Source organism: Gouania willdenowi, chromosome 22 (genome assembly GCF_900634775.1).
Source record: "Gouania willdenowi chromosome 22, fGouWil2.1, whole genome shotgun sequence".
NCBI classification, from domain to species: Eukaryota; Metazoa; Chordata; class Actinopteri; order Blenniiformes; family Gobiesocidae; genus Gouania; species Gouania willdenowi.
In genome coordinates this window covers 19,963,256-19,977,008 of record NC_041065.1, presented here as the reverse complement: position 1 = coordinate 19,977,008, position 13,753 = coordinate 19,963,256, and the positions used below count along the sequence as shown (strand labels likewise).

At 38.7% G+C, this 13,753-nt stretch overlaps 1 protein-coding gene across 2 annotated transcripts in view; it reads left to right on the top strand.

Moving 5' to 3' along the window:
- Nucleotides 1–728: 728 nt before the first annotated feature.
- The window catches only part of pxdn (peroxidasin), a 77,570-nt gene continuing 64,545 nt past the window's right edge, over nt 729–13,753 (top strand). For both annotated transcript variants that reach the window (XM_028437502.1, XM_028437503.1), the window contains exon 1: nt 729–964. In XM_028437502.1, the coding sequence (XP_028293303.1) occupies nt 774–964 (191 nt within the window). In that variant the 5' untranslated portion in view covers nt 729–773. The remainder of the gene's footprint in view (nt 965–13,753) is intronic.

Below are 13,753 nucleotides of genomic sequence, written 5' to 3'. Positions count from 1 at the left end.
TGTGTTTCTTATTTGCTTATTTTGTATTCACACAGTGCACTTGTGTTTGTGAGGTTTTATTGTGTATGGAGAGTGCGTTCTAGTCTTATACTGGAAGTTCTTCCAATATTTGATCATATAGGGCAGGGGTCAGCAACCTTTACTCTCAAAGGAGCCATTTTGCCTAATCTCACCAGGAGTCCTTGTGGAGCTGGGAAAAAAAAGAAAAAAAAAAAAAACCTTCTCAATGATTTATTTTTAGGTTAACAAATTGTTTTTATCCTAATTTTATTTGAAGTTAATGTCATTATTCATCAATACCCTCTGCAAGAAATAATAATTAATTATTTTATTAAGTTTATGAAAGCTACCGGGAGCCATTGCTAAAGAGTCAAAGAGCCACATGAGGCTCCAGAGCCGCAGGTTGCAGACCCCTGATATAGGGGGAAATTGGAATTGTATTTTATTTTTTTATTTGAGAGTAAACAGTGTTTTTATGATTTGCTAAAAGGCTCTGACGGTGGTTATTAACGAGAGGGGGCGCTATACCAAGAGGTTAAAAGTTCTCCAACTTTTAAAAACTTTGCTGTTGTGGTGAAATTATTGATATATGGATTTATGGTAGTTTTGAGTGACTGACATGTCCTTCCGTGGTCTCTCTCTCTCTCTCTCTCTCTCTCTCTCTCTCTCTCTCTCTCTCTCTCTCTCTCTCTCTCACACACACACACACACACACACACACAGTGTGTGAGCAGCTGTGTGTGTCTGTGCTGTTGCTCAGCTCAGTGCTAGCAATGGCGATGCGGACTGACCGCCTCGTCTCTCCGTGCCTGGCCGCCTGGGCTTTGTTGTTCCTGCTGCTTTCTAACGGACCGCAGCTCGGCCTCTGCTGCCCCAGTCGCTGCCTGTGTTTCCGGACCACCGTGAGATGTATGCATCTGAACCTGGAGACCGTGCCCGTCGTGTCCCCTCAGACCACCATTCTGTAAGTACGGTAGTCCTTTTTCCCTTCCGAACTCAACAGAGGGAACCCAGTCCTCCCAGTCCCACACACTGCACTGCATGCATGCTGCAGACCAGGCCCAGTTTAGATGTGCACAGGCTGCTCTACAAACTTTGCTCCTAACTTTCCTCCATGTCCAGATGATGCCATCTAAGAACCCATTGTAAAAAAACAAAACAAAGTGTTCCTTTGTGGTAAAGCAGATCATCTCCAGTCCTCACTGAAGATGTGACACCTGCCCCTGACTTCACCTGGACTATTAAAGCTTAATGGACAGGGTTTCAACTTTTAATAGGTCACACAGCTGGTAAAGTGAAGCCTCAAGTGTTGCCAACAACCATTCCTTTGAACTGATGTATCACTGATCACTTCTAGAGCTGCACAATCAATCACATTTTAATGGTGATCTCGATTTTGGTTGCCACGATTAAATTAACCTGATCGTCTGCAATATTTACATTTAAAATGTGGCTTTGTTGCATATCAAATCAGGCACTTTCTCAACCATTAGGCAATGGAAGGGTCTCCTAGTAATGCCTATCTATATGCCGGCAGTCTATTCGTACGAAAGATGACGTTGCCGAACCTTTTCTAAATAAGCGTAATGTGGATCTAATAACGCGTTCACACCAAACGCGTCAAAAGCGTCAGGTGTGCGCTTCTAGGAAGCGTCAGAGGTCCCCCGGCGCGTTTTGAAGCTTTTCGCGCGGCGGACGCTTTTGATGTAAATGGACTTGATTTTATATAGCGCTTTATCACCACACTGAAGCAGTCTCAAAGTGCTTTACATATCAGCTCATTCACCCAATCACTCTCACATTCACACACCAGTGGGACAGGACTGCCATGCAAGGCACTAGTCGACCACTGGGAGCAACTTAGGGTTCAGTGTCTTGCCCAAGGACACTTCGACACATAGTCAGGTACTGGGATCGAACCCCCAACCTCTCGATCAGAAGACGACCCACTACCACCTGAGTCACGGTCACCCCGATGTGCGTCCGGCGCCTCCAACGCAGCCAACGATTGTTGAACTTTTAGGGCATATTGCGGCGCGTCGACCAATCAGGAGCGTTCCCCAACTGTGACATATTTAGAATAATGAGAAGAAAAAAAACACTAACCGGAGGCGGAGACAGTTGGACAGGTGATCTTCTCAACACATCCATTGTATGAACACCACTGGCAACAGAGAAGCCCCTCCCCTCGACGCGCGTCCTGAGAATCTTCGACGTTGGTGACAAGTGTCTGTATACAATGAGCACAAGCATCCAACTATGCGCGTGAGGCACGATTTTGATGCCCAAAACGTGTTTCGTGTGAACGTACCATAAGGCTCCTGACTCAAGTATTCCTCCTTCCGCTGCCGTGGGTTCGAATCCCACTTCTGACATATATATTTTTTCATTTTAACATATTTAACATGGCAAATTCCACCTTTAAAAATACATATACGACAAATATTTTAATCTTAGGGTATTTCCTGGGTTAGGGTTAAAATAAAAGGGCTAGCGGGGTAGCTAAAAATGAATATAAGCTAAAATAAAACTGACAGAACTTTAAGTCACATGGTGCACCTATCACGTGACCTAAACTGACCAATGAGGGGCGCTGCCTATGCATAGACTGCTAGTCTATTGACACGTATTATGTACTGATAGCCACTGCCTTAAGTCATTTGGTGGATTGATGTGCTGTAAATAGCTACGTTACCATTACCTTTGGAAATGCGCAAAATCGAACTAGCGCAATAAAAACTGAAAAGCTCTGCGGAAACACCTTTTCCACAAAATACATGGCACAGAACGTGACGTACCTGGTCACATGACCATTTCTCTCTGAGAATACATGGCACGGTACGTTTAGACAGAGGAGGAGACCGGGACATTTCTTAGAAATAATTACTGCCACGCACATTTTAAATTCTTGGGTTATTTCTTCTTTTTTTTGGTATATTTTTTATGTAAAGCTTTATTTTGCACTGTAAACTGTTTATACATTGTTTTTTTTTTGTTTTTTTAAAGTAGTGCAAAAAAAATAAAATAAAGATTTTTCGCTAACATGATAAATAATTGTGATTATAATCTTGATTACAATACTGATCAAAATAATTGTGATAAAGCCACCCCACCTCACCAATTCCAACTACAAGTAAGCAATTTACAGATACAAAGCAACAGATAAATCCAAAAAAATTAACTTTCTCAAAAATTAACATCTGCAAATGTTTTTTAAAAGCTGCTGCTTATAACCATCATTTTCAGCTTTTTAAGTGAAGAGTACAAAGTGTGACCACAGGATTAACCGACTTCCTCTCAGGAAGTTAGTTTTTTTTTTTTTAGATCCTGTCATCAAGGCTGTTAACCATACAATAAAATTCAGATTATTCCTATAATCCCGATTAGGCACATTTACATACAATCCAGAAATATGAGCGCCATTGTTTGTTTTGTCTTGCACCAGAGTCGAGTTTCCTGTTATTCTCAAAATATCCCATCTTGAGAACGTATCAAAGTCATCAGCTGTTCCAATTCAGGGAGTAATAGGCCTTTACATACAGTGATGTTAGCTTTCATTCTGCAAGGCTCTACTGTACATGATTGTTTCCTGATCATCCCAAAAACTGTGCGTTCTGGATAAGAATCTATATATGTCTCTATGAATATGAGCATTTATCATATGCTTTGGTGTAGACTAGGGATTCACACAATATGTATGTGTTTGAACATTGATCTGGCTGTAAGAGCTAAATCTTTGTACCAAATTATGACTTTTGGATCCCTTGTTTTTGATCAACCCGGATCCTTTTAGTCATTACCAAATTCACTTAAATCATGGCAAATCCAAGGATTCAGTTGAAATAATTCATTGAAGAGATCCCAGAACCAGCACTCACAGTGTTGACTCAAGGATACGGGTAGCCCTAGCAGACTTCCTGAAAACATCGAGGACTCAATGATACAGGCTTATTATGGTGCTATAAACGGGTACAAATTTAAAAGTGTCCTGATCCGATATTGATATCGGACATTAGTGGCAAAGAGCGAGTAGTGGATTATATCGGCCAGCATGTAAAATCTTCTGTGGACATATTGAGGTTAAGGCTGAACGATTAATTGCATTTGCGATATTATCGCGATATCATAAAACACGATTTTCTAATCGCAAAGGCTGCAATTTCTTATTTTTTTCCTTTTTTTTTTGTCCTGTCTTGTACTGTCCCGTTAAGTTCAGAGAGTGTTCAAGAAGTGCAGTCCACATGTTTACATGTTTCATGAAACGTGACGCTAGTTAGATATGTTGAGTTGAGGTAAAGCCACAGATTTGTTTGCTATATTGTTGTAATCTGTTCTTTAAAATGTATATTTATATTTATTTAAAGTTTAAATAAATCTGAAATTGTTTATTATGAAACAGATTGATTTACTGGTATTGCTTGTGTTCATTGAAAAATACATGACAAGAGGCCCTTGAAAAAATAATCGTATATTAAATCGCAATCGCAATATTGAGGAAAAAGAATCGCAATTAGATTATTTTCCAAAATCGTTCAGCCCTAATTGAGATCATTTTTCATGGTCTTCTGATTCATTTTTTTTACTTATTTCCTTCCGTTGTAGAATATTATTGTTAGAATGTGTGCAACCCATTGGTTAATAATAAATGGGTCAGTTTTTCTCATACTGTTGTTGACTATTGTTATCTGTTTAAGTAATAACACATCATCGAGCCTTTTCTAATATTCTACACTAAAACATATGTAATAAAAGTTGGTACGGTTTGTGCTGATACCGTATTGTATCGCTATCAATATCGCTCAATACGTAAGGCTACAATTTCGGTGTCGTATCGGAAGTGAAAAGGTGGCATTGGGACATCCCTAGTAGAAATAAAATAAATTCAAATGAATTTCATCAATTTAGTGAGTGACAGATTGAACTTATCATTATTAAATGAATAACTAATCCAAAATTTGATGGATACTTCCAGTTGTAACAATGGTAGGTGATGTTCTCCCATCACAGGCATGTCCGTGGTTCAAAGCCTGACTTTGAGACCTCACAGTGTGAGATTTTTGTCCCTCTGTCATTGCGGGTCAGTTGCACAGGTTTGACCTCCACGTTTTCTCTGCTATTCTGACATGAAAGGAAGGAACTTCTTTCATCCTGACAAGCACTTGTGAATGTGTCCTGGAGTGTCACGAGCGCTCTGCTGCAGTCACCCCAACCAAACAAGGTCCCTTTTTGATGTTGCTGACCACAGAGCCAACAAACACAATCGGTCCGCCTCTGCAAATATGCAGCACCCCTTTGTCTTTAATTGGCTGCTGAGATCTTGTTGTGCACTTTAGCCCTCGCTGGACAGACCCAAAAATAGCTTCATTCAGCTTGGGATTTGGGACAAAGGGCCAACTGAGCGGGACTGGAAAACTCTCAGAACGCTGGTGAGCTTTTGAAGCCTGCAGTCGCTTGTCGCTGCCGCCCCCTTGTTGGGCTGTCATGTCAGGACGTGAACGTTGGATCAGCTCCGCTTCATTTCCTCACCAAACCTTCTCTGCATCAGACCAGAGCTCACCTTTAGGCTCCTTGTCATGCCCGAGTGTAAAGAGGAATTGTGCATAAGCCTCTGGAGGAAAAGTTCAACAATGACAAGTGTCAGCTTGTAATTTGAACAGTTTACCCCAACAAATGAGGTCCCCAGGGGTGGAGCACCACAGCCTTTCAGGATTAGGTAACAGCTGGGAAAGATTGTTTGCGGTATAGACACTTGACCTGCAGCTATGTGCCATGTAGGTTTAGTGACTGCATTCCTCTTTCCAGCTGGCAGTGTGCCATTCGTCGAGGAATTCAAAATAATGTCCAAGTAGTGTGAGAGATCTCCTTTTCTGGATTAAAGGTCACTGACCATGTTTACATGGGAGCTTTATTTCCTCATTAATTTAGAGTAAAAGGTAAATCTTCTTAAATTGACCTTGTAAACGCTTATAGTAATTCCGAATTAAACTTAAATCCAAATTACCATAGGTGGCTGGTTTATTCTGATTTTAATTTCAAATTAAATAATTTATCTATCTTGTAAACATTTAATTCCACTTTAAGTTAATTCCGGTTGTTCTGCGCAAGCTCGGCCAGTCACAATGACGTGCGGTGATGACATAATCCAAAATGGCGGCCCAGACTCTAGCCGAGACTATTTATTTAATAAGAGCCTTAGAAGACATGATATAATGAAAAGAGTGGATGGATATTGGACGGAATGCGGACATTCACACTAGCGCTGCAAGGTTTATTGATATTGAATCGCAATCGAGGTTTTGACTACTGCAATAACTTAACCTCAAGAGGTTGAGGTTTTTTCTTCTGTCTCTGGCATTTGAGTGATGTTCACCAATTAGAATGGTGGAACCTTGCGATCTCAGGTTCAGCTGGAACAGATAAAAGGTCTGAGTTTCCATAAAGCAGATCAAGTGTTTAGACAGAAGCTCTGTGATTCCTCCAGAAGAGGGCACTGACCACATAAAACCAAATATTTTTGAAAGTAGATGAATGTGTTTTGTTCTAATGTGGGGCAATTTGAGCGAGAATATGTTGTTTGACAGTCTACAAGTAACATGACTTCCTTTTTAGCAGTTTATGCATTTAAATGTATCAAATGGAAAAATCGCAAATCGAATCGCAATCACAATATTGGTCCGACAAATCTCAATTAGGTTTTTAGTCAAAATCGTGCAGCCCTAAAAGTAAATGCATCCCCAACTACATTTCCAGGCTATAATATCACCAAGTTTATCATTGTACCAGTTGTTAGAGCTACTATCTTTACCAAGGAGCAAATATTTATTACTGATTATTGTTTTTTGGAGTGATTAGTAAGGGTGGGGAAAATTTCACAATTTATCACGACTACCACTGGGTGGCGGTAATTCACCAACAAGTGGGTGCAAACACAAGGAAGACTTGCAGCATGAAGAAGAGTTGCAGCAGCTGGGATTTCCCCCCTTTAGCAAACAAATCAACAACTGTGATTAAACCTGCACCTGTATCATTTAAATCACAAGTATGGACATACATTTGATCGAATCCATGGCAAACGGATTTAGACATGACCAAAGCTGTGTTAAACTCTGCTCCGGACACGCAGCGCATTGTGTAACACAACAAACATTACTGCTCATCTTGTCCGTCACCATTCGTAAAGCTAGAGAAAGCAAGATAAGACACCCAGCAGCAGACCAATGGACCCTGGATGGGTCCCAGCACTAATGATTCGTTCCTTTCTCCCTTCTCCTGTTATTGTCGAGCGGCTGCTTCAAAACTACAATCAATTTTATGTTGTAGTTGACAACAAAATATTTGTTGTTTCTTCCCTGATAGACGTGATATGTTACGTTCGCCCCCTGTCTGATCAGAACCCCCCCAACCCTCAGACCTAAAGCGGAATTGAATAAAGCCGAATAAACCTGTTTTCCATGTAAACCTCAATTCGGAATTACCATTTCCATGTAAACACGAAGCAGAACACTTTCATTTTTAATAATTTAATTCAGAATAACTAATTCCAAATGAAAAAACATCATGTAACCGTGGCCACTGTTGAGAATGGAAATATGTTCATTCATTGTTGTCGCTGGATTTGAAATCACTACATCATAAACTCCATAATAAGCCTCATGTTATTGTCATTTTCTATTTTTCATCAGCTTTATTTCAAACACTTGAAAAGTAGCCTAAGTAGAAAGTATTGTGTGTCTTTGTGACTCTATTAGTGTTTGGGGAACATGTTCTGGATAAAGTTTTGAGAAACACTTTCATTTTCAAGTGGTTTCTCCTCGGGAGCAGTAAACATTGGTCTTTGTCTCCCGTCCACGTCCACCACTTCAGAGGACAATCTGACGTCTTATCGAAGAACTAGTGGGCTTGGGATGTTGCCAAGGAGCACTGAGGGCTTTTTTTCCTTTCTCAGTGGCCTACATTTCTTCTTCAGCAGTTTTCCCTGAGGACTGTCTGTTGGACGCTACATAGTAAATAGTGTGGCCTTTCTGCCATGAAAGTTCTCACAACTTTGCTGGAGTTTCACAGATTGATGTTTGTCACAATATTTTACAACTTAATAGTAATTATTAAGATAAAGAGGTACTTAATAAAAGGTGAAATATGTAATTTTTAGAGTTATTGTTAATTAAATACAGCATTAAAGGTTATTTACAAATAAAAACATATTAAAATTAGATGTGCTTAATATCTCTTCAGTAACAGTTTAAGGGGGACTAAATACATTTTGTCTGTTGTTTTCAGGGTACTACAGGGGTTTTTGAAGAAGCCGTTGCTAATTAATTACAGTATTAATGGTTATTAACAGTGTTTACAAGTGTTTTTTCTGTCGTACTCAGAGGAGGAATTAATAAAGAGTATTGTTTTCAAGGCACTAGAAGGATTTTTGAAGAAGTTATTGTTCAGGTATTACATTATTAATAGTATTTCTCTTAATATGTCTTCTGTAGTAGTTGCGGGGGGGGGTTAATAAAGGTTTTCTGTTGTTTTTTAGGGTACTACAGTGATTTGAAGCATTTTTTTTTCTGATTAATTACAGCATTAATGGTTATTGTAATCATTATTACTTACTAATCCACTAACTAGGGATGTCTCGATACAACTTCTTCGCTTCCGATATGATACCGATATTGCAGCCTTGCGTGTCGGTCGATACCGATATTGATCCGATACAATATCAGCATGAATCATACATACTTTTATTACTTATTTTGTAGTGTGGAATGTTAGAACAGTAGGTTACTTTGTTGGCGTGTGAACCACAGTCACCTATTGATAGAAGTGCTGGAGCGCAAAATCTTATCGGAGAGCTTATATCTGTGATTTTAGATGCAGTCCAATAACATCCGATATTTGTTTTCTGGCTGATATCGGACCAATATCAATGTCGGATCGGGACACCTCTACTTGAGAATCTTACTTAAGTGTGTCTTGTAGCGCCTCATTGATTATGAAACTTTCGAAACAAATGACTGAAAAGAAAATGGACAAATATATCTGTAAAAATAAAATAGCATTTAGTTAAAAAGCTATTTTATAGCAGATAATGTTCTGTTCTTTTCCTGGTTGTGTTCCTAAATGTGACATATTCATTTATTCTTTTTTTTTTTTGGTTAGAAATGCTTAATAGAGCTTCTTTCACATTTTGACACCATATCTGTTTTTTACCTATTTAAACCATTGTAATTCAAAAAATGTGTATGACTTCGACTCTTTATGCCAATATCTTAAGTGTTTTCCTATCTTGTACTGTTTTGGAGTTATGGCTCTTCAAATACACTGTGCTGTTGGCATTTGAATATGCATGCCAGCATTGGGCGTTCTCATTTGCATTTTCTTCAGGAAATGCAGCCTTTACGTCACTATTTCTTATCTTTTCATGATGACGATTGTGTGGCATTAACACAGTGTCTGAACAATGAGATTTTGACCGTATGTTTGCCTCATTTTCTAATGCTTTTATTGTGCCAATACAAACAATGTTACCATTGTACACAGTGCAACACTGCTGTTCTCAACACATACTGTGCTAGCTGTAAATGTGCTGTTGCATTCATTTACAAAGCCGCCCTGTTTTTCACATTTGTTATTCTGGCTATTAAAGCATACAGAGAGATTTCCAACAGATGACAGTTTTCCAGGAACTCTCCCTTGAGATGAACAATGTTTTCTGGGTTTGAGGCTGAATTCACACTTTGTCTAGACCAAAAAATTGTTGTTTTTTTTTCTTGCTGGTTGGTCATCACTGTTAACTGTTAAACTTTTTATCAGTAGCTGTAATCAGATGTTGTGTAGGTTTGCTTGCTTGATATTTTGATTTTCAACAGTTATTAGGGTACCAAAGACATTTCATCTTTCATTTCTACTTCTATTACATCATTTCTTATTTTTCACTGAATTAACTTCCTAAAATGGAATAAGCTATAAGTCACGGACTGAATATAATAATGAACACCGAATATACCCAAATCTACATGCTTTCGGAGAATACAACACACTGTAATCTTAATTTCTTCATTAAACAAGTTGTTAATTGTAAATGTAGTTAGTGTTTGGATGAGATAAACACGGAGGTTAGCATATAAAGCAAAGTCTTGTGCTACGAAATTTCTTGGACCGCTCCTTCGCGCTCAGTTTCACAAGAGCATCTTCTAGTGAAACAGAAAACATCATCTTCTAGTTATAACTTGGTCCCTATTGTATGTGCATTTTAACAAAGCAGGATTCAACTAATATCAGTAGGAGACCTTATTTCATTCCTTCTTTAGAGCTTGAGGAGGAACAATTTGAATCTAAAACATTAAGGAATCCAACCCTCCCTGCATCAATTTTAAATGATCCTGCTTCCTCACTAAAACACAAAGCAGTGGATGTTTTATGCATCTATTGGGTTTTTGCAGCTGTTTGCTCCTTAGGTACTGTATGTCTGTCAGACAGCTTGTCAAAGGAGAGAGTTTTTAAGAATGAGGTGATGCAGAGTTTTGCCTTTCAACTAGCATTCAGTGTATGTAGGGTGTAGAGCACAACCAAAATGGGATTTTTGGAGACGATGCCAATAACAATATTTGGGGCTTTAAAAAACTGATATCCGGTAAATTGTCCGATATCCAGTATATCGGTCGATATATAAAAATAAAAACATTGATATACACAGTGACAGGATATAGAGACAGATTCTTACTATACCCATGATTCAAGACAAAGAAGAAGGCAACTAAATTAAAATAAGAAACTTCGATCAGTTATACTGTCAACATAAGGACTGTAAACCAAATTTGAAAAGGCAAACTGTAAACACAATGATAAATAAGAAAAGGCAAACGTGTGCTAACTGTATTTCCGTAATACAGAATAAAATATATATTATTCAAAAATAAAGTTGTTCAACTCACAAACAGGACACATGGATCAATCAAATTTGAAATTGTAACAATGCACCACATTTGCATTTTTGTAATCACTACCTTCCAGCAAACATTTGGTGATACACTATAATTGACCCGATAATTTGGTCGGGCTCTAGTGGGGTGGCTAACACCTAAATGTTAATATCACTAAGGTGGCACATTAACCTATTTTGGCCTTAATTTCAGTGCTATTAAAAATCATATTTTGTTTTTGTCAAGGTTGTATTTCAGCTTGTCCCAGTAGATCCTTCGGAAACAGATGATAAATGAATGTACAGTAAATGCACTTGCTTTGTACAATATGAGGAACAAGAAACAAATTGTGTTTTTCTTTTTTTAACAGAAGATTCGTTTTGACGCGAATCGTTCTAACCTTGTTTGGACATTTTGGTTAACTGTTCCTCCAACCAAGCAAGGAGCCAGCAGTGTTTTTGTTCAACCAAGGATGAGTCACACGCCTGAGAGTCCTTGGCTGGCCCACTTGAGGATATGTCACAAAGCTAAATGAGCGTCCGTTTTGTGAAGGGAGATTGGAGGAAAGGAAGGGAGTTCCACACATGGCGCTCAGATGCTGGCGGAACTGTACAGCCAGGTTTATATGACGTCCTTGCTTGGACAGGAATGTGCAGAAACCTCCTCCGAAAGCCTCCTTGACACTAGAATACTTTTTGCATGGTTCTACATGCTTTATCGTATGGTATGTTAAAAGTGTGCTGGTATGCTTCCCACTGGCAGTAGGTGATACTGTTGGTATTTCCTCACCTGTAAATAAAAAAGTATGAATCTGGCAGCTGTCAAGTTATGAATGTTGATGTTGCACCAACTTCCTGTGTGATCTGCTGCTAGCAGCCAAGCATCACAATGGGAAAATGTCATATTTGGCTTTCTCATTAAAAACAATAGCTTCTCAAGTTGTTAGGCTGACTTTCCAAGTTTTTATAGGACAATACTTGGCTTATATTCAAGCTGAACTATTTAATACTTCCTCATTGTATCCTTGTTATTCATAACTCGTGCAGGTGCTTCTTTCTTTTCAGACACAACATGCTACCAGATAATCAGCATAGGTTGGTTTAAAAAGGTAATTATTGCCAAAGAAATAACCTAATGGTGAAATTATGGGCTTAATGTTTTGGGAGTCCCATTGCATCCTGTAAAAATGATCTCTTCGGAGGGGGGCTCTGTCTTTATCAAGATATAATATTTTGAATAAGTGCTCAGTTTCTCTGTTCATGACAATATTTCCAAAAAGCATTTTCCTCACAATAATGTAGTTTGATACTATTGTTGCTGGTGCATGACTGTCGAGGCTGAGCTGGTGAAACAGTTATTTTTCAGGGCATTTATTTTGGCTAAACCATCAAAGGCATGTGCGCCCCACTGTTGGCTTGTTCGCCCTGCTGTTTTATGGTTCCTGTTGGACATGTGCCATTAGAACACATCATTCTAAGTTAACAGACTCATTTTAATAGGTCCGACATAAATACTGATAAACATTCTGCAATCTGTGCACATTTTACCTCATTATGCAACTGGCCTTTTGTTTGTTCAGATAATGAGTCAAGCCTGTTTCTAAAGTAACACAAAGCAGAGCTTGAGGCGGATGGTAGTGATCTCTCTTCCGTTGTTTGGAGTTTCTGGATCTCAATAACTACTGAGGTTGAGAAAGTCACTGATGTCTAAAATTGCATCAACTATCAAAGTTGCAAGGGGTTTTGAGTTGTTGGTTAATGTTTTTTGAATAGTAACCCAAAAAAAGTTGAGAAACTAAAAAATTGCCAAGACTACCAAACCAAAGTGAGTCAAGTCCGCTTTCGTCTTAACAATAATATTTTTAAAGTTCTGGGATACACTCAAGAATTAATGCAACACTTACGGTACATCACCATCTTCCAATGACCCACTGCTAAAGCTGAATCCCTCCTGTTTTGATGTGGGAAGCTGAATTCTTGGCACAGGAAAGGTCTTGGGCTGCATGAGAAGGAGGCTGAGGGAAAATATGCTTCCAGCCTTGACCCAAGATGCTCTTTAAAGTAGAAGGAAATGAGACGCACAGATGAGCTGTTGGATGTCTCAGAGGTCATTTTTGTCTCAGATCTTTTAAGAAATGTAATTCCATTTTCAATTAGTCTAGGGTTAAATGCAATAATAAATACTGTCAAAATCACTGTCCCACACCTCAAGGGTTTTAGATTGTTGCATTTACCAACAAACAAATCAACCTTTTAGTATCCTTGTACTTAGCGAATACACCCATTGCATGATGGAATTACAATGTTTGTGTTGTGCATAGTGACACATACTGTCAAATCTGACACCATAACAACATTCAAACTATGGAAAGCAAAGAGAAGGAAAATGTATTTGTATTACGCATTTTATACACATGGCACCTTGACGTACTACGTGGTATTTTCTTTATATAAGGATGTAAGTTGTGTTTTCTAGAAAACAAAATATTTTTTTTAGATCTTATTGTTGAAATGTGATTAATATTATTAAAGGCACCTGTAGTAGAAATGTATATAACATAAAATGTGTGTGGAGGTGTTTTGGAGCTACTTTGGACATGTTTAGCTGTTATTTAGTAGCTGTGTGGTTGTTTTAATGAACAATGTTGTATAGTGCCAGAGTAGCACGTCTCACTCTGACACTTTGGAACTGATGTCATTCCTTTAAATATTTGGATGAGCATTCTAGTCAGCTGAGCTTCCGGTAGTCAACGGCTAATGCTTGAAACACACCCACAGTTAGCAACCCTCTGCTTGACCTTATTTAGCCTGGAAATGGAGATCATGGTTTTCATAGTACCA